Source organism: Geotrypetes seraphini, chromosome 1, assembly GCF_902459505.1.
Source record: "Geotrypetes seraphini chromosome 1, aGeoSer1.1, whole genome shotgun sequence".
In the NCBI taxonomy this organism is placed as follows: domain Eukaryota; kingdom Metazoa; phylum Chordata; class Amphibia; order Gymnophiona; family Dermophiidae; genus Geotrypetes; species Geotrypetes seraphini.
Window position 1 is genome coordinate 468,621,067 of NC_047084.1, and position 21,989 is coordinate 468,643,055.

The window sequence follows — 21,989 nt, forward strand, 5'->3', positions numbered from 1 at the left end:
CTACTTGCTATAACTTTACATTAATAAACATTATAGAACCAGTTTCTATAATTTAACTACCCATTTGTCTTGAAATTGCTATGACTCTTCATTCTAGTAGTATTTGACAGAGAAAATATGGAATTTAAGTACCCTTCATTTCTTTGTTATTCTGAGGAAGGAGGGGCCACTGAAAAGTTCTCAGCTCAACCAGTTTCTGGGAGAACAGGATAGAAATCGAAATAAATAAATAAATAAACCAAGAAGAGACTGATGTGAAACCATGAAACTTACAAGTTGTTCCATACTTTTCTTGACACTTTTCATTTCATTTCATATCATTGAAACATAAAGTGTCAAGTAAAGCATGGAACATCTTGTAAGTTTCATGGCTCCATATCATTGTTTCTTGGCTGGGCTGAGAACTTTTCAGTGGCTCCTCGTAGAAGTTAGTCAAGATGAAAAAAAAAATCTGTTTAGTCCATTTTAGTTTTTCTACCTTAGCTAATGATTACTCTTTGGAGCAAGTTCCTTTTTTCTGTAGAACTCTCCTCAGCGCCATCTTAACATCCCTGTTCCTCAGGCTGTAGATGAACGGATTGAGCATAGGGGAGAGCACATTATACATCACACTGGCAATCTTGTCATTTTGCAATGAATAGCTGGAAGAAGGTCTTAAATACATGAAAAATATTGACCCATAGAAGAGTATTACCACAGTAAGGTGGGAGGAGCAGGTAGAAAAAGTCTTGTGCCTTCTACCAGATGATTGCATTTTCAGGATGGTTTTGATGATATAGATGTAGGAGATCAGGATGATCAGTAAGGGTACCATTAATAGCACTGAGGACTCTGTGAAAAGTAATAGCACATTGATAGAAGTATCTGTACAGGAGAGCTGTAGCAGTGGTGTGAGATCACAGAAAAAGTGCTTGATCTTGTGAGACTTACAGAAGGAGAGATGGTATACTAACAGTATGTGCAGCATAGAATGCATAATGCTAATGATTAAAGAAACAAACAACATACTAAGACATACCTTTTTGTTCATGATTGTGATATAATGCAGAGGATTGCATATGGCAACATAACGATCATATGCCATAATTGAAAGAAGAAAACATTCTTCTGAAGTAAAAGTCATAAAGAAATAGAGTTGGGTAAAACACTGGGAGAAGGAGATGGTCTTCTTGTCAGAGATCAGGTTGTGTAACATTTTTGGGACAGTGACAGAAGTTATACACATATCCACAGAAGACAAGAAACAGAGAAATAAATACATGGGGGTATGGAATTGGGAGTTCCCACTAATAACTGAGATCATGGTTCCGTTTCCCAGCAGGTTGATCAGGTACATTGCCAGGAACACTACAAAGAATACATTGTTTAATTCTTCATGATCTGTGGGTCCCTCAAGAAAAAATTCTATAACTGTTGTCTCATTCTTTTTTTCCATTTCTATCTCCTTAGTTTAGAGCTCTAAGAAAACATTCACCTAAGGGAAATGTGTCACAATATCAGTGATAAGAAGAGACCTCGTTCCAAGCTCACTGTTGATAAAATACTCCACTGGACAAAGAAGAAAATTAGGGGAAAGTATGAAAATATCTGAAAAAGAGGAGAAAGAAAACCAATCTTTTTACTTTTTGTTTTACTTGCTAAAAGGAATACAACTAGGTATACCAATTCAGACTATGGAAAGTTAGCTATGAGATCAAACTGTCTCAAAATTTTCCCATCAGAGCAGCTAAATAATGTACTGTAGAGTGATTTCACTAGACAGATATATTTCAGCCAATCATAAAGTGGACATTTCAGAGAGAAGATTTGGATTGGGGGGAAATTTGAGGTTTCAAATTTATTCAAGTAATTTCTCCCATTTTCTCTTATCCATAGATATAACAAGGGCATAATTAGTAGTCAGTTTTGTACTCATATTAGGGATAATTCTCAAAAGGTTACTTAAAGTTAGGTACAACAAAAAATACCAAATTAGAAACACAAGTGGAATTCAGAAAATCAATAAACGTTAATTAATATCTAGTGTACCCAGAAAGAATATAATAATTTTTCTTTTTTGTCTTATTATCTTTTCCCCCTTGACTATCTGGAGGGAGAAAGACCTCAGACTAATTACTTGTTGTTACAAGCCAGACAAATGGCTGTTCAGCTAGGTTAGACAGTGTTGTAATCATTGGTCTCCTTCCACCCCCATAACTCTTTAAACATGCTTATTATGGATATGCTCTTACAATTTATAAATAATTAACAGCAAATCCTTATGCATCCGATTGTTCAATCAACTTATCTTATGGTTGGAGGATCATTGATTCTAAGTGTTGATTCTAACGGCCCCGTTTCGCCCACTGCTTCATCAGAGAATCAGTCCAAAAAGCAGGGACTGGAAATACTCCAGTATGCCCGCTTGATTTCAATCATCACCATAAGTGCTGTTGTAAAAAAAATGGTCAGTACTTCGACCTCAAGGAACACTTTAACTTAAACAGCTCTTACCAGCAACTGCCACATATAATGATTCTCTGATGAAGCAGTGGGCGAAATGGGAACGGCCTTACAGAAAGGACCAGAATTGAACCTTGCCACATCATCTTCCGAAGAAAACTGAAAACCCATCTGTTTGATACTTAATCTCCTATACCCTCTCCTCTCTCCCTTTCCCCTTCCTCCTCTCTCCCTTCTTTATTCTCTCCCCTTCCTATCCCTCCTACCTATCCACCTCCTCTCTCTCCCTCCTCTTTCTCTCCCCTCTTACCTCTCTTTACAATCACCTTGAGCCTGTATAGGTATGAGCGATGCACAAATGGAAGATTAGATTAGATTTATAGGGGTGGAAGGAGACCAATGATTACTGCACTGTCTAACCTAGCTGAACAGCCATTTGGCTGGCTTGTAACGACAATCAATTAGTCTGAGATCTTTCTCCCTCCAGATAGTGAAGGGGGAAAAGAGAAAATAAGAAAAAAAGGATAATAAGACAAAAAAAGAAAAATTATGATATTCTTTCTGGGTACACTAGAAGATATGAATTAACGTTTATTGATTTTCTGAATTCCACTTCAATTTCTAATTTACTTAAAGTTAGGTGCCAGGATGATACACTGTATTCATAAATTATATAATGGTAGTTCCACATGGAACAGATTACTAGCCTATGTCCACAGCTTTGTGCCTTAATTTTGATGAGAACACTTAAGCTATCTCAAAACCTGGTTTAAGTGGTTGCATCAAACATTAGGTAAATAACTCCTAGGTAGGCACAGGAAATGTAGGTGCCTACCTTTCACAAGAAACATGCATATGGAGGTGCCTTATGATGCCTAATGCCACTTCTGGGGTTAACCAAGCCTACAGTGGTGTTAGGCATTATAAGGCACCTTCATAGGCAGGATAATGGTGGCCTTTTAGGCAACTCAATTTTTTTTATAATGATATTTTAAGTTCAATCATCTTTATTAATATTTTAAATGGAATTTAATTGGCGCAGCCAACTAATGTGCGAATTAAACCTAAAACCAATTAAATTAACCTAACTTTGGGCACCATTTATAGAATTGGGCACTTAGGGGCAAATTCTATAAAGGACACCTAAAATTAGGTGTTCATAATGTAGACATCCACAAACTTAGGCATCAAAATAGATTGAATAATAAGCACAATTAACAACTTTAACAAGCAATAATTAGAAGTTAGACGTCCAAAGGCTGCACATGATTCACAGAATAGGTGTCTACAAATTCATAGACACACATCAGAAAAAGCCGAGCCTAATGGGATAGGCATGGGCGTGGTATTTTTTTTTTTTTTTAATCTTTATTCATTTTATTTCTTTCAACAAGTGTACAATATTATTACAAATGATTCACATAACTCACTTGACATTCTTAAACAACGTTATTATACATATTTTAAATCCATTTACAGTATCGCATGGTGTTCAGCATTCTTAAGCATTCTAAGACATCTATATTTTCATTTAAAATGTAGACATTGCAAAACCAGGTCTACTTTTGGGCGTGTGTTGGGCATGAGTTAGGTGTGAGTTAGGCGTGCGGGAGGAATCCACATATTGGTCTTCTGTTTTTTGGGGTAAAGAGAACTCCTGTTTGATAATAATGGAAAAAGAGGTTTAATAATGCATTACTCAATCAGCGCATAGGAAAAATATATATATATTGCATACTAAACCTCATTCCCAAAGTTTAAGAAAATAAGAAGAGAAACCCTACTCACAGTGACTGTGGCTCAGAGCAAGTGGACATGTTTTACGCACAATCTTGACATCATCACTATGTACCTAGATGGCAAATTTTCACTGAAAAAATAGGAATATGTGCTGAGGTAGCTGACCATCCTGGGGGATTTGAACTCACATCCTTAGGAAGGTAGATAAAGTGCCTTTAATCATTGAGCCACATCTGATATCTGCTCTGTAAGTCTCCTGATGCTACAACATCCCATCTTTAGGCCATCCCAAACCACAACATAAATGTTCAGAAAGAGCCTTGGTGGTTTCAAATCCACTGCAAACCCTCCTGGTACTTTCACACCCTCTTTTTGGTCTCATAAGAGAGGACTTTGGCATTTACATTTGCACTCTGTCACTTCTAGGGTCCAGAGTTGATGTGGCTCAGTGGTTAAAGGCACTTCTTCTAACTTCCCTTGGTGGTGGGTTCAAACCCCTAGGATGGTCAGGTACACCAGCATATGTTCATATTGTTTTTAGTGGCAATCTGCCATCTAGGTGCATATTGATGATGTCACAATGTTGTCAAGATTGTGCATCAAACATTTCCACTTGCTCTGAGCGACAGCTACTTCACCTGCAATTTGTGAGAGTGATCAAGGAGCTAAAAGGCCAAAAGGAAAGGCATTTAGGTCACAGATTGTGTTGGGGTGAGAGGTTTTTGGGGAAAACAGCAGAGGAACTGGATAAATGTTGAAGGCACGTGTTTGATATTTATTCTAGAGAAAAGATTGCTTGTGAATCAAGAGGATATAAGCTTGGCTTTTGAATTGACATGTGGTTTAATGCCTGAGGTGGAGGTGGATCAGCAGCCCAAGGTTCAGGGAAGGCAGGCAGCAGAACACATTTTTCTTTTATGTTTAGGAGAGTTCATTGTAATATGTTCCCATTACAGACCAATTGTTAAGAGATAACTGGCACCTAGCTCCTCACATATTTATATGTTTCATCTACTTTATCAGGAAGAAAGAGGGAGTGAGAGCAAGCAGCTGAGGAATGACTCAGTGTAAGAGCTGGAGGGAAGGAGATATGGCTGTTGTATCTTTGAATTAGTCTCTCTCAAGCCCTCCTGTAATGTAAGTACATTCTTCTCTGGATGAGGAGTGTGTGGTGCAGTGGTTAAAGCAACCATCTCAGCCCCCCTGAGGTTGTGGGTTCAAATCCCTCTCTGCTCCTTATGACCCTGGGCAAGTCACTTAATCCCCTCATTACACTAGGTAGGAGTTAGAGCCCACTGGGACAGATAGGGAAATATGATAAAGTAGCTGAATGTAAAAACCATTTAGGATATAAGTGGTATATAAATAATTACAGAATAAATAAACATATAAAAGTGATGCTGGAGTCCTCCTCTGTAAAATTGGGCTGTCTCATGCATGCCATTTTACTGCATACAATTTTAATGTAAAAAGCAGCATAAAATTGCTGTTCTAATGACATCATAATGCTTAAATGAGATAACTTCATAGACGCTGTCAGGATGTCTATGCAACACCTAAAAGGTGATTCTACAAAGCACCACTCAATTCTATAAAGGACGTCTAACAATATAGAGGCACTTAAGCTCGTTGAGTGCTGCTGAGCGTGATTTTCTATTGTGTGTCTTTACATAATAGAATCGTACTGAGCACTGGAGTGTCGGGCGTCTAAATGACGCCTAACTTTTAGGCATCATTTATGGAATGGGTGCCAGTAAAAGCTCATGCAGTAATATTTTTAATGGCCACATGCTAATTGCGCAATTAGCGTGTGGCCTTTAATTCCAGAAATAGGGAAATTGGCCTATTTATTGGCATATCACAAGTGGCCTTAGCACACAGGAAGCAACCTTGCTACCTTACTTCCTTGGGAGCAATGGCATTACAGAGGGCTCGAGCTACACCACTGCCACTATCTATGAATTCTTCTGTGAGAAAAGAATTAGGATGAAGATTATTTACGAGGGAGTGCTGAAAAGTTCTCAGTTCAACCAAGAAGAGAATGACGTGGATATGGTTCTATCATTTATCTGAAACAATATCAAAACATAGAATTTTGTTTCTGCAGATTGGCACTTAATGAAATAAGATACTATTTTCAACTATAGTAGCAAAATAACACTCAGAATTTAGGAAGTTGGTTGGCTGGGCTGAGAACTTTTCAGCTCCTCCAGTCTTGGACGCAGGGAAGAGTGTGTACTGTAAATTTACATTCACTGCAAACATGAGATCCATGGCTCTCATAGTAGGATTATACTTGTTATGCTGTATAACTTTCTGCTAAGACTAAAATACATCTTCCCTTACTTTGTCTGAAATCTGTTTGATGGATTCCAGAATTTTCTCACTTCCCATCTATAGTTTGAGAAGAAAAAAGAATTGGAAAATGCTCTGACATTCCAGTAGAGATATGGCTGCTTTCCAAAATACAGTGATGCCTTGGAATCTGAACTTAATTTTTTCCAGAACCCCATTCACGTTCCAAAATATTCGAGTTCCAAGACAATTTTTCCCGTTGAAAATAATGGAAACTGGATTAATCCGTTCCTGGGTCCCACAAACTCAAATTTTGATAGTAAATACACTGGATTTTAGGGGCAGAAACACACACATACAATGTGCAGGGTGTTTGGATTCCAAAGTAGAGTTCGGATTCTGGGGCAAAATTTACTACAAAAAAAGGTTCGGATTTCAAAACGATTGAGTTTTGAGGCATTCGGATTCCGAGGTACCACTGTATAACGTATTTAGTTTTTTTTTTTTAAACATTATTCTCACTGAAGATCTAGGGCATCTCCAGATTCACTTAATGAATACCACATATAAATGTATTAATGAATCTGATTTCCATTTCACTAATAATGCATCTTTATCCTGTTCTGCAGTACCTCCTGTTATTCCAATACCAAAGCCTCTTACCTTTCTCTTCAGATTTAAAGGTTAACCAGAATTGATCTTTATCAAAGACCTCTGCTTCCTAACTCCTGAATGATCACTCTGTGTCTCCTGGAAACACTTCCAAAACTGTGATTCAAGATTTTCCTGCATTACCGTACTTAAAATATCCTGTGCCGAATAATACTCGTCCTTTCCTGGATTCTGAGTGCTTAAGAAGCTGCTGGTTGACCTTCAATAGTTCTCTAATCTCCCCTCTAGAGTAAGTAGATCATTCTTGGGAGTCTCTAAAATTCCCACTCAGAGAAGGAAGATAATCCCCGGAGTTTTCTTTACAATCACCGGAGCCTTTCTCAAAGTTAGTTAATTCCTTAGTACTATTACTGTTCCTAGTAATTATCATTTTCATCTGGATGTTGTAGTGTCCTTTGTCTTCTTTATATTTTCTTTGTATATTCATCTCAATCATAATCAGGGTTGGTTTCCGGCAACATAAAGATTTATTTGAAATTATCTGATGTTTCTGCTTGGAGGAATCGCTTAATAGTTAGTGTGGTGGCCTAAGAACCAGGAAAACTGGCTTCAATTCCTACTGTAGCTTCTCGTGACTCTGGGCAAATCACTAAACCCTGCACTGTCTCAGGTACAAAATAAATACCTATATATAATATGTAAACATCCCTGAGTTTAGAGAAGAATCTTTTGTTATTTAAAAGGAAGCTGAAAACATTTCGGTCCCCCAATAATTTGACTTTTGCAGTGTCAGATTGGAGTGGATTGATCATAGTTGGCTGTTTTATTATTTTGTTTTTATTATTGCTTTTCTGTAACTTTTATATTTTATTTCTAGATGTTATTGTTTTATAAGCTACTGAATTGTTTTGAATGATTTATTTTAATCAGAAAAATGATAGATAAGGGTAAATTAAAAATAAATAAATCCCCTTCCCCCTTTTGGCCCTCTTTCATATCTCTCCCAATACACCACATCTGAGCTTGGGAGTCACACATCAGAGTCATTTCCAGGAGCCTGGAATTCTGGGCCCTGAATCTGGCCACTAAGAGGCAAATTCTATAAGAAGTGCCCAAAAGTTAGGCATCGAGATAGGTGCTGCTCAGCGCGATTCACAAAAAAATGAGCACTCTTTAGTGAATCGAGCTGAGTGGCTCTGAGCAGCACTCAGCTAATTGCATAGTGCCTAAGGGAAATAAGCATGCTCAAGCGGCTATATCCAAGGCGCTCTGATTAGGAGCATGCTTTATAGATTTACCTAAATAGGTGCTCTAGGGAGCACCTAGTGACGTCAGTGCGCATGACGTTATGAGGCAGAAGCTGCAACATGATGTTGGGCTGAAGACAACCTAATTTTTCTCTTGCTGATGCCACACTCCTGGTCAGCCTCTTTATTGAGAAAGAGTACCACTATTTTGTGGTCCCAGGCCACATAAGGAGCTATCTCCAATATAGGTAAGAGTCTATAGATGAATGTGAAAGAGGGTGGGGGTAGGGGCAAAACAGGAATTGGAAGTGGGAGAGGAAGGTACTTGGGACCTGGGTTGGGCACAGAGGAGGGAAATGTGCATAGAGTAGGATTACCAGATGTCCCTGAGATGCCTCATGGACTTTGTCTGCATTTTCACATGGGTTATGTCAACAAACATGTGGAACTCTTAACTGCAAACCTATTCCTAAACTACTGAAGGATACGTGTTTGGTACTGTCTGCATCACTTCTATATGGGTGCACAGTAGCCATGTCCTCAGAGTGTAGCCACAGTCTAGCCTCTTGCTGTTTCAACATGCACCTCTTCCATGCAGCAGCATCTTCTCATCTCTCTACTTCCATCTCTCCACTTCCATCCAGCATCTGCCTCCATCTCGCTCCCTTCACTCCAGTACCCTGCCTACTCACCTCCCCACTACTGCTGTATGCTTCTTAAAGCAGCAGCAGTGGCAGCTGTAAACTTACATGAAGCCATCGTGGGACCTTTCTGAACTTCCTTGTGGCTGCCGGCTCTGCTGTGGAACAAGAAAATGACATCAGAGAGGGGTGGATCAGCAGACATAGGGACATGCAGGAAGGTCCACGATGGCTGCTTTGATTTGAGAAAGCAGCAGAGTAGAGTTGTCCTGGATGAAGAGACTCATGTGCATTTATACCATGTAGGTATCACATCTCCCCTCTCCCATCTTTTCTCCAAAGTATACATATTGAGATCTTTTAAATTTTAAATGGTTGCAGCTGAAGCAAGCTATTCAGGTAGGGTTCCCTGAATGGAAAAATCTGAATAATCAATATAGTCTGCAGTTCCTTTGTTTTCAAGCGGATTTCCTGGGACATCAAACCGCTTTGTGGTATAAATTATTATCTGGATATGTGAATAAAAAACCCAAAAATGGTCTTAGAGACATTTGGAGTATTGAGATAAGGCAGCAAATTTCTGCATCTCAATGGCCACGAATTTGGTCTTGGAGAATGAGATGTACAATGTCAGCATCTATGAGGCAAACTTGGTTCTTTTTGTTGCATAGAGCTTTTTGGACCCCAGTTCGTTTGCAAAAGTTAGATAGATCTAAGTCTAATAAATGCTGGCATTGTAATCTGGAAGTAGAGACATTGGATCATTTACTTTTTTACTGTCCCTGTATTAAATTATTTTGGAATTAAATTGGACGCAGGTTAACCGTTTACTTGAAAATCATGTTGCTTTGTCTTATGATACTATTCTGTTCGGTATGGCTATGAGGAAAAAAGTCAACTTTCATCTTATAATAACAAACTTTTATTAATAATGACAGGGGTGGCAATTCAGCACATTACGGCTAATTGGAAAAATTATACAAATCTTAATTATTCTTCTTGGTGGAAGTCACTTTGTCATATTTTTAAAATGGAAAGAGCAATTGCTGTACAGAAAGGTAATTATAACAACTTTATAAAGATCTGGGGGCCATTAGAGAATTATTGTAATGAATGAACATCGTTTTCCTTTCTGATGGATACATGTGTTTTATTGGGGGGAGGGGGGGGAAATTGGATGATTCATATTTTTATTTAATGATTGGATTTCTGTTGAAGAATTGTTGGGTGGGGGAAGGGTTATCATTTCTACTTTAATGGATTATATGTATAAGAATGCCAAGTGCTGTATATTTTATTAGTAATGTAATGTTTTAATATTAATCACTTGTTTGTCAGTTTTAAAATGAATAAAGAATTTAAGAAAAAAAAAAAAGAGATCTTTGAGTATGTCTCCATATGCCTTAGTTTTATAGCATCCTTCTAGCTTTTGCTGTCATCCCACCCTCCCCCCTTGGTACACCAGTGCAGCTTGCACTGCACCTCTCATTGAAGTAGTTGGGCTAGATAAAACCTGTGCAGGGTATTAACCAAACTCAGTGGATATGCAGCCACACTTCTTGCTCCACTGTGCAAAATCAAGAGATGATGTAGTGTTAGGGATTCAAACTTGCACTATTACTCTTTGACTCCTGGCCAGAGGCATGGTTGAAGCAGGGCTGGTTTTAGACATGCTGGGGCCCAGGGCAGAAATTAAGGAGGAGGCCCCTCTCCCAATTTCCATACCCACCATTACTACCATATATGTATAAAACAATTTTAAATGACTTCTTCACACATATGTGATACCCGGGGCCCATCATTTTTGCCCCCCCCCCCCATCTGTATGAAAAACATGATTTTTAGTAACAATCCACACGTCACGCAAGAGTGTACCTAGGAAAAGGCAGCATCTTACATACTGCAGTGAGCAATACAACATCAATACACCCATTGTAAAACTAAACAAGCCAGACTAGTACAGATCAATCCTGCACAGTCAATCCTAACAGAAAACCATGTCTTTCGAACACAGAAAACACCTTTGCCTAGTATGGAATATGTAATCACAAACTAACCCCTTATCCTTTTACAAAATTGTAGTGTGATTTTTAGCCTCGGTGGTAACAGCTCAGATGCTCATAGAATTCTGAGCATCAGAGCTATTACCAACACAGCTGGCGCTAAAAAATGCTCTACAGTTTTGTAAAAGAGGGGGATAAAATAGAAATACGTAGACAAAGGTTAAATTGAACCACCAAGAAGCTGGATTCTGCATATAATGCAACAGCACAGAAACAATGATGCATGTCCCCTAAAGCAAAAAAATAAATAGAAACATTTTTTCTACCTTTGTCTTCTCTGGTTTCTGCTTTCCTCATCTTCTTGCCACTCTCTTCCTTTCATCCACTGTTTACCCTCTCTCTGCCCCTTCTATATGGCATCTTCTCTCCTTCTATGCCCCTTCCAGAAACGGTATGCCTCCCCCTTCCATCTCTCCCTTCACCCCCAATGGGCTGGCATCCATCTTCTTCCCTTCCCTCCTTCAATGGTCTGGCATCTCTCACCTCTCCTCTCCCACACCCCCATGGTCTGGCATTTCACTCTCTCCTCTCCTTTCCCCCCTTCCATCAGCATCTTCCCCCTTTCTTTCCCTCCAACCCAATTCTATCCAATATCCTTCCCCCTTATGTCTCTCTCTCCTTTCCCTGCACACCAATTCCATCAGCATATGCACCCTTTCTCTCCCTCCAGCACCCTTCCATATCACCCTGCCCCCTTTCTCTTCTTCCACCACCATTCTAAGCTCCTTTCTCTCTCCCTCCAAACCAATGCCGTGCAGCAAGGTCTCACGATGACTGCATCTGCTGGCTCTGTTCTGGAAGAAGTAAGTGACATCGGAGGGGGTGGACTGGCAGACGCAGGGAATTGTGGCAAGGTCCCGTGATGACTGCAGCTGCCAGTCCACCTCCTCCGACGTCACTTACTTTTTCCAGATCAGAGCCGGCAGACACTGTTATTGCGGGACCTTCCTGCACTTCAGCGAGGCTGACGACTCTGCTCCCAAATAAGTACATCAGAAGGGGTGGGCCGACAGCCATACTGAGGAGCAGGTCCTTCAAGAGGGAGAATATGCCAGCTCATGGGGGCCTCCTAGAGCTGTGCAGCCTGGGGCAGTTGTCCTATTTGCTCCTCGCTAATGTTGGCCCTGGGTTGAAGCCTGATGGAAGCTGGGTAGGTGAAGCCTAGTAGTCATCTTTGAGGACACATCTAAAATGTATTGGCCAGCCATGTTTCACACCAGCTCAAGCTAGATTACTCAGAATTGTATATCCAAAGACCCGTTATTCCAAAAAGTTATATATATGGTCTCTGTAAATGTATGTTCATAATACTTAAGAGGTTTCACAAACCTCAATAGTGCCTACTGCATGAAAACAGACTTTCTTTCATACAGACCAATGGCACTCAGAGATAAATAGTGTAATTTCTTTATTAACTCATGCAGAATACATATTCACTACTCATTGCATTGGTGCAGCGTGCATGTTTCTTGCCTTGTTAACATTTATTGTACTTAATATACCAAACTCAATAAAATTTCTTGAACTTAAAAAAAAAAAAAATAAAAAAATAAAAAAAATAAAAAAATAATGCTATATTTTATTTCCCCTCCCCTCCCAAAAAATATCTTGTTTAAGGCCAAAAATTTAGTGATTCTCTAATAATTCAAAATTTCTAGATATAGGTATATGTTTTTCACAACTTTTTTCTATAAGGAGTTTTCCATACCTGCAGGTTTTTCTACTGTTCTGTCCCCTAGAGCACATGTTGGATTGTAGATGGAGACTTCAGCTTTGGCTCAAGGTTATAAATACAGCAAATTAAGTGTGAATAATCTATTGCATGATACACTCCATTTCCAACTCTCAGGAAAAGAGTACCCAAGGGAACACTCACGTTTGCTGTTCAGCAGAAAAAATGGCACTGCCCTGACATCATCATGACATCAACAATATGCACCCAGGTGGGACAGGCACAGCAAAAATTGGCTTTGTTAAGCTTATGGTGTATGCAGGAATATTTGACCATATACTTTACATGTTTGATATAGTTTTGAACTCTCTACCAGAGGAGTAGAAGGCAACATCTATAAGTATTGAGCCACAGCAGCTTACGTCTAGATTTGCTTACTGACATGTAGAATGCTGGAGACTATAGCCATCTGTGTTAAAATACGTTCAAAAAGTATCAGAGTTTAATTTTTATTGCGTAAATAAATAAAGCTAGGGAAGCATGGTTTGGTGCATGTAAGTAGACGACCCTAATGCGCATACTTACCAATACAAAAAGTTTCTAGATAGAATGTTATCATTCCAGGCAGCTAGGCTAAACACATGTCTTGGAAAGCCCATACTTGAGGCCACTACATATGCAGACTTTAGAAAATCCCTGTTTAACAAATTCTAAATTCCCATACCCAACTCTTCCTCACCATGACCCTTCCACCTCGCCCCCTAATTCCAAGGCACAAAATTAATTATATTTTCCACCTTGAATCTCATGTACTGACATAATGTATCTTTATTGTAACCCACCTGCACCCCATGTACTGACAAAATGTACTGTAACTCACTTGTATCCCATGTACTGACAAAATGAATCTTTAATGTAAACCACTTGCATCCCATGTACTGAGTAAACGTATCTTTATTGTAAACCGTTTCTATCCCATGTACTGTCAAATGTATCTTTATTGTAAACCGCTTCGAACTTCACGGTATAGCGGTATATAAGAAATAAATTATTATTATTATTATTATACTTGAATTTTTTTCCCGCCTACAGAAGCTGTCAGTTGCCGGCAGGCCACCAATGAGTGAGAAACTGTAAGTGAGCGCCGTCCAGTTTTCATTTTTGACAAAATGAAAGAAAAAAGTTGAACAACGCTACTGCATTAAATTTTGCGTAAAGCTTAGCGATTCCCAAGTGGAAACGATCCACAAGATTCAACAGGCCTTTGGGGATGAAGCAACGGGTACCACATGGATAAAGGAGTGGTCCAACCACTTCAGAGATGGCGGCACATCAGTGGAGAGTGAAGCACGTTCTGGTAGGCCCTTAACATACAGAAATGAGATCGTCATTGACCAAGCGAGGACCCTGGTGATGCAGGATCATCGAATCACGATCAGAGAATCTGCAGACGAGGTGAGCATCATTGTTGTATCTGCTCATTCCATTTTGACTGAGGATTTGGGCTTCAGGAGAATTTCAGCAAAGTTCGTGCCAAAGCTGCTAATGATCGAGCAGAAGCAACTCCATTTGGAGATCGCACAGGACATGCTGGAGACTGTGAACAGTGATTCCAACTTCTTCAGCACGGTGATCACTGGCAAAGAGTCCTGGGTTTATAGGTACGACCCAGAAACCGAGTTGATATCATCATAATGGAAGAATCCAATATCCCCAAGGCCATAAAAAGTAAGGCAAGTCCGCAGCAATGTTAAAGTCATGCTGACCATCTTCTTTGACTCCAGTGGCGTGGTTCATCATGAGTACGCACCACACGGCACAACCATCATCAAGGGGAACTACCATGAGATTCTGTGTCACTTTTGTAACGCTGTGAGATGCAAATGTCCAGACCTGTGGGCAGCGGGCAATTGGCAGCTCCATCACAATAATGCAACTGCCCATTCTTCACATTTGATACAGAGTTTCCTGGCCAAACACAACACACCTGTGATTCCTCAGGCTCCCTACTCTCCCGACATGGCTCCGTGCAACTTCTGGCTTTTCCCTAAGCTGAAAATGCCCCTGAAAGGGACCAGGTTTCAGTCAAAAGAATACATCATGCAGAATGCGACGGACCAATTGCAATCAATCTCAAAAGAGGCGTTTCAGCACTGCTTCCAACAGTGGCAGAACCATTGGAAGAAGTGTATGGCAGCCCAAAGGGACTACTTTGAAGGAGATTAGTATAAGATTGTGTATATGAATAGGAATATTTTTTATGACTAAAGGTTTGATAGTTTTTGAACAGCCCTTGTATAATCTCCAACTTTAGTAAATAGATACAGCTCAGTGCAGATGCAAATGACAAAGTCCTCTTGGCAATTGTTAGATACATTTTTTTTAAAAAATAAGGCTCGCAAGAACTGACGGCAGCCATTCAGGGAGCGGTGCGAGACCAGACAGAAGTGCGAAAAGCCTGCGCTTGTTTTGTGCACCGCTCTGCCACAAGAGGAGGAAGCAGCCATCCGGCAAAGGAGGAGCAGGAGCGCAGAAAGCTCCTGCTCATACAGCGCTGGACCACTGGAATTTTAAAAAAGGGAGGGGGGCTATCTGCCTGCCACTGTCTTGTACCCTATCCCGGCCTACCACTAGACCATAACCAGTGCATAAATGTTAGCTAAATCATTAGAAAGCCTCCTGGTAATTCATATGCATGTGTGTGGGGGGTGGGGATGAGGGGAGTTGTAAAGGGGTTGGTATATGGAGGTAGGGCTTCCCCTTGGAATGGTGAATGTGTGCAGGGAGTGGGGCTGAGCTATAAAGGATTGCAGTGTGAGAGGGATAATCTTTGTGCTTTATTAATGGGGTAGCTTGTTCATGGGGGGTTATATGATAGAAGGCAATTTTTTGAGAGGAGGGTGTTATATGTTCTTGATCATGGAAGATAATGATTAGGGGGTGGGGTTGACAGGAAGTTCAGATCAGGTATACTGTAAAGGGTGATTCTTTGGGGGGTGAGATAGCATTGCCATGGCACCTTCTGTGTTTACATTTGCTCCATGTCTCACATCATTTGCCCAGGGCAGAATGTGCAGGTACACCTATTATCTACTAGGACATACTATATAACTGGGTGTGTGTTATAGGTGCCAGTTCTTGATGGTGCATCTACGTTAGATGCATTTACCATATAACCAGTGGCATAGTAAGGGGGGAAGCAGTCCACCCTGGGCACTGTGTTGGTAGGGGCATGACACTCGTCCTCCAATCTTCCCTGCCCTCCCCCCACACGCACTGCTACGCACGTGCACTGCTGCCCTTCTCCCATACCTCTGTAACATTTCTGACATCAGCAGCAACCTCCAACCTGCTGTTGTGCCTGTATCAGCTCTTCTTCTGACATCACTTCCTGGACCTGCGACTAGGAAGTGACATCAGAGGGAGAGCCCACGCAGGCACGACAGCAGGTTGGGGGTTATTGCTCATGCCAGGAACATTACAGAGGTACAGGAGAAGGGAAGCAGGCAGTTGGAGATGGGGGAGGAGCATGTAGGGGAGAGGGGCCGAGAAGATGGTGGGGGAGGGGCACCACTGCCTCAGGCACCTCTCTCCCTTGCTATGCTACTGCATAGTTTTCTATTTAAGAGCAATAGGAGCAAAATCCTACAGCACTTTAGGAAATAGAACCCAAAGTTACTTATAATGTAATGACAGGACAATACATGGCAGATTTATGGGTTACTATCACAAACCTTTGTCTTTCTCTAGGGCTTCAGAACACTCATCATATGCTGAGTTTTTAATGGATTTCCAGAATTATGTGAATAGATTATATTGACACTTTTCAATCAATATGCGAGACATTTGGTTTCAATTAGCATTAAAATTTGAAGTAGATGTCTTGTATGCTTTCCTTGCAAGAGTCAATGAAATCTAACACTGTGAGTAGAGAATGACACGGTGAAAAAATTGGTCCCCGTCACCGCCCCGTCCCCGTCTCACCATCCCCGTCACCGCCCCGTCCCCATCTCACCATCCCCGTCACCGCCCCGTCCCCGTCTCACCATCCTCTTCACCGCCCCGTCACCGCCACTGCCACCCCATTCACCGCCCCGTCACCGCCACTGCAATCCCATTCACTTTTCTTTATTTACGTATAAAGGAAACATTCTTTAAAACTTTAAAACTTAGTTAAATATTAGTTAATAACTATACAAAAACAAAACACGCAGAGAAAAAATTAATTAATATAAATTCTCAAAACTGACACATTTTGATCACTAAATTTAAAATAGTTATTTTTCATACAGTTTTTCAATCACTAATCTTCCACCACCCCTGGGGCTAGCAATGCAAAAACAAACACGACATGTACTTTAAATGCTTACAATGTTAGCCTATATGGTAATTAGACGCGGCCGCTGTACCTAATCGCGGCAAAGATCTCCCTGCCGTGATTAGCATAGTGATCGCGGCTACGGCTGCAAGTCTCCCCTCCCCCCAGCGATCACGGCAGGAGGGCACCCAACCCCTCCTGTAGACCCCCCCAACGGCCCTCCCGACAATCGCAGCAGAAGGGTACCCAACCCCTCCTGCCGGTCCTCCCAATGGCCTCCCCTAAGATCGCCGGCAGGAGGGTACCCAACCCCTCCTGCTGGACCCCCCCCCCAACGAACCCTCCCACCCCGGAACCCCCTTAGTCTTACTTTCCAAGTTGGACCGGACGGCTCCTCACACGTATGGCCAGCAGGCTTGCCTCCGTCCAAATGAGGCGGGCCCGCCCCTACCCTGCCCAACCCACAGGATCCTAGGGCCTGATTGGTCTAGGCACCTAAAGCCACTCCCGCTATAGGAGGGGCCTTAGGTGCTTGGGCCAATCAGGCCCTAGGATCCTGTGGGTTAGGCAGGGGAGGGGAGGGGCGGGCCCGCCTCATTTGGACGGAGGCAGGCCTGCTGGCCAGACGAGCGAGGAGCTGTCCGGTCCAACTTGGAAAGTAAGACTAAGGGGGTTCCGGGGTGGGAGGGTTCGTTGGGGGGGGGTCCAGCAGGAGGGATTGGGTACCCTCCTGCCGGCGATCTTAGGGGAGGCCATTGGGAGGACCGGCAGGAGGGGTTGGGTACCCTTCTGCTGCGATTGTCGGGAGGGCCGTTGGGGGGGTCTACAGGAGGGGTTGGGTGCCCTCCTGCCGTGATCGCTGGGGGGAGGGGAGACTTGCAGCCGTAGCCGCGGTCACTATGCTAATCACGGCAGGGAGATCTTTGCCGCGATTAGGTACAGCGGCCGCGTCTAATTACCATATAGGCTAACATTGTAAGCATTTAAAGTACATGTCGTGTTTGTTTTTGCATCTGACAAATGAGGAGCACGGTGAAACACAGGTAAATAGCGGTTCCTAGAAGGGGGTACATTGGCCCGCGGGGACAAACCTGTTCACCGTTTCCGCGGTCGGTGAATGGCCTTGTCCCCGTCACCGCAGCGACTGCTAGTTTTCTTCCCCGTTTTCGGCGGTGACCCGCGGCTTAAATGCGGTGGCCGCGGGTAAACCGTCACCGTGTCATTCTCTAACTGTGAGCTAAGATAAAGATAGAGGGTGGAAATGAAGAGCCTTCCAACATTCAGCTGGAATGAGAAGGAAGATGTTAAAAGGTTTTAATGTTTACATATATAAATGTGTGAATCCAACCAGAAAAATATGCAAAAGTAGAAAAAGGTACAGCAGATTCTCAGTTAACCGGTACCCATGGGGTTTGATAACTGCCGGATGCTGGTTGCTTGAGAGTTACATTTAAAAATAGGCCTAACTAACTCCCTTTTACAAAACTATAGTGTGGTTTTTAGTGCTGGTTGCGGCGGTATCAGCTCCGATGTTCATAGAATTCCTATACCCCATTTTATTCCATACCATAAACTGTTCCAGACAAATTACCAGACATGAGGTAGACAAAGCATGGGCGTATTCAGGGATGGTGTGCCGAGTTTACATTTAAATTTCCACCAGAAATTGATTTTATTTTCATTTTTATTTAAAATATTATAGTATTTCTTAGATTTTTTTTTTTTTTTTTTTTTTGCTGGTTGCTTGAGAGTTCTGGTTACTTGAGTTCCAGTTAACAGAGAGTCTACTGTATTAACAATGACCAAAAAGTAAGCCAAATATGTCTGTACATATGAGAGACCTAAGCCAGAGATCATCTATGTACTCTTACCCCCCTTCTACGAAACTGTGCTAGCAGTTTCTAGCGCGGGGAGCCACAATGAATGTCCTGTGCTGCTCCCAACGCTCATAGGAACTCTATGAGTGTCGGGAGCAGCGCAGGACATTCAGCGCAGTTCTCTGCGCTTAGCATTTTATTATAGTAGATAACCAGATTCACAATTTAACTATCCATTTGTCTTACCATTGTGTGACCCTTTATTATAGTATTTTTGAGAGGAAAAAGATGGAATTTAATTGCTCTCCATTTTTCTATTATTCTTTTTTTATAACATTATTTTTATTCCATTCTGAAGTAGAAGCTCATCAAGATGAAAAAATCTTTCATTTAATACATTTCAATTTTTCTTTGGTGAATGTTTACTCTTTGGAACAAGTTACCTTGCTCTGTAGAGCTTTCCTCAGAGAAATCTTAACATCCCTGTTCCTCAGGCTGTAGATGAATGGGTTGAGCATGGGGGACAGGACATTGTACACCACACTGGCAATCTTGTCCTTTTCCATGGAATAGCTGGAAGAAGGCCTGAAATACATGAACAATATTGACCCATAGAAGAGTGTTACCACAGTGAAGTGGGAAGAACAGGTAGAAAATGTCTTCTGCCTTCCACCAGGTGATTGGATCTTTAAAATAGTTTTGATGATGTTGATGTACGAGATTAGGATGATCAAGAAGGGCACCATTACTAGCATTGCAGTCTCCGTGAAGAGCATCAACTCATTGATAGACGTGTCTGTGCATGAAATCTGTAGCAGTGGTGTATAGTCACAGAAAAAGTGTTCAATCTTGTGAGATTTACAAAAGGACAGACGATATATCAAGAGTGTGTGCAGCAAAGAATGCATAAAGCTGATGATCAAAGATGCAAACAACATGCTAAGACATAACTTCCTGTTCATGATTGTGATGTAATGGAGAGGATTACATACGGCAACATAACGATCATATGCCATAATTGATAGGAGTATACATTCTTCTACAGTAAAACCTACGAAGAAATAGAGTTGGGCAAGACAGTTGGTGAAAGATATGGTCTTCTTGTTAGAGGCCAGGTTGCTTAGCATTTTGGGTACAGTGACTGAAGTGAGAGACATATCGACAAAAGACAAGAAACAGAGAAATAAATACATGGGGGTATGTAGCTTGGAGTTCCCACTAATAACTGTGATCATGGTTCCATTCCCCAGCAGGTTGATCAGGTACATGGCCAGGAACACTACAAAGAGTAAATTGTTTAGCTCTTCATGGTCTGTGGGTCCTTCAAGAATAAATTCTATAACTTCCGTCTGATTCCTCCACTCCATTTCCAGCCCCTTATTATAGGAATCTAAGAAAACATTTGCCTAAGAGAAATGTGTCCATATGACAATGAGATGAAGAGACCTCTTTCCAATTTCACATGTTATTGATGTTCCAACAGTTGAAAAACTAAAATAAGGGAAAATATGAAAATGTTTGGAAAAAAAGGAGACCCCCAAAATTTTAATCTTTTGTTACCTGCTAAAGAGAATACAATTAAGCATACCATATCATACATTCTCAATAGTGATATTTTTTCATACGTATTTTCCAGAATAAATTAGCTAGATCAAAGTATCTGAAAATTATTCCATGGGAATGGCTAAGTAGAGTGGTTTCACCTGGCAGATATATTTCAGCTATTCAAAAATGGGACATTTCAAGGAGCAGACTTGGATTGGGGGAGTTTGAAGTATCAAATGTATGCAGGTAGTGTTTTTTCACCATTTAATCTCAGCCACAGATAAAGCAAGTGCATAATTAGCAGGCAGTTTTATACCCCTATTGGGGGTAATTCTCTATAGGATACCTAATGATAGTCACCAGAATGATGCTAAGTGCAATTTCTATAATAACAATTGCACACATAACTGTTATAGAATACTAGCTTAAATCCACAGTTGCGTGCCTAATATTAGGTGTGGGCACCTCCACCAAGTCAAAGACTAGTTCAAATGTTTGTGCCTATCTGTAGGCAGGTAGGCATGTGACTGCTAGTATTCTAAAGGGGTTCACCCCTTGTTTTTGCCTCTATGTCTCAGCATATTTTTGACTATATATGAAGATATTCCTAGCACTTTAGGGAGTTTGAATGTTTTATAGGAGAGTGATTTTTTCGCAGTTTCCAGTATTCTAAAACCTGCTTGCATATGTTCTAGGCCCACATCTGACAACATATACCCATCACAGGATCATGCTCCCTTGTAGCTGTGCGTGATGAATTTTGCATGCACAAAAACACAACTAAGAGCAGTTGTATAACTGCTAATCAGTGTCAATTAATACTGATTATAGTCAATGCCAATTAGCAGCTAATTATAGCCAGTTCTGAATGCAACTGAAGCTATTCAATAACTTGTGAGAACAATTTTGCATTTTTGCAGGACAAATTCTGTATATACCGGCTACGAAATTGGCATAAAAAAGGATTGTGCTTAGCACAATTCTGTAAATTCTATAAATCAGCTCTGGAGTTAGGCACAGTTTATAGAATCACACGTAATGCCTGTCTGCGTAACTAACGTTTAGGCACAGCCATTTATGCTGAGGAAAACCATGCCTAAATGCCTGCACCTACATTGTGCACAGATCAGGCGCATTCTATAATAATGCGCTTAACTTTTAGTAATGCTCACAATCTGCCTATGCTCCTCCCCTGGTCACGCCCTCTTTTGAGATCCACGGACTAGAATATATGCGTACCACTTTATAGAATATGATTAGAAAGTTGTACACAATTAGTGCCAATTGTTACTTGTTAACTGACAATTATCCGTGCTGATTGGCTTGTTAATTAAATTACGCGTACAAGTCATCGATGTGCATAGATTTGTGCGTGCAACTTTGGTCCCACTGTACAAAATCAGGTCCTGAATGCATAATTGTGCATGCAACTTTATAGAATAGAGGACCTATTTTGAGTGAATTTTCAAAGGGGGAACACATTTTCAAAGTCAGATGTTTGTCCATCTAAGTTCCAAATTAACTTTGGGAAAATTTGAGGCCAAATATTTAAATACAGCAGCAAGCATGATTTTATATATAAAAAATAAAATAATAA

General features: G+C 41.0%; 2 protein-coding genes across 2 annotated transcripts; both read right to left on the bottom strand.

Moving 5' to 3' along the window:
- Nucleotides 1-490: 490 nt before the first annotated feature.
- On the bottom strand, nt 491-1,435 carry LOC117368478 (olfactory receptor 1019-like). The gene has a single exon (XM_033962179.1). The coding sequence runs from the start codon at nt 1,433-1,435 to the stop codon at nt 491-493; it is 945 nt and encodes a 314-aa protein (XP_033818070.1).
- A 17,834-nt stretch (nt 1,436-19,269) lies between these two features.
- LOC117368484 (olfactory receptor 1019-like) lies at nt 19,270-20,214 on the bottom strand. The gene has a single exon (XM_033962192.1). The coding sequence runs from the start codon at nt 20,212-20,214 to the stop codon at nt 19,270-19,272; it is 945 nt and encodes a 314-aa protein (XP_033818083.1).
- Nucleotides 20,215-21,989: the final 1,775 nt, after the last annotated feature.

Coding starts and splice junctions, on each gene's coding strand:
- LOC117368478 (XM_033962179.1), bottom strand. CDS start 1,435: ATGGAAAAAAAGAATGAGACAACAGTTATAGAATTTTTTCTTGAGGGA.
- LOC117368484 (XM_033962192.1), bottom strand. CDS start 20,214: ATGGAGTGGAGGAATCAGACGGAAGTTATAGAATTTATTCTTGAAGGA.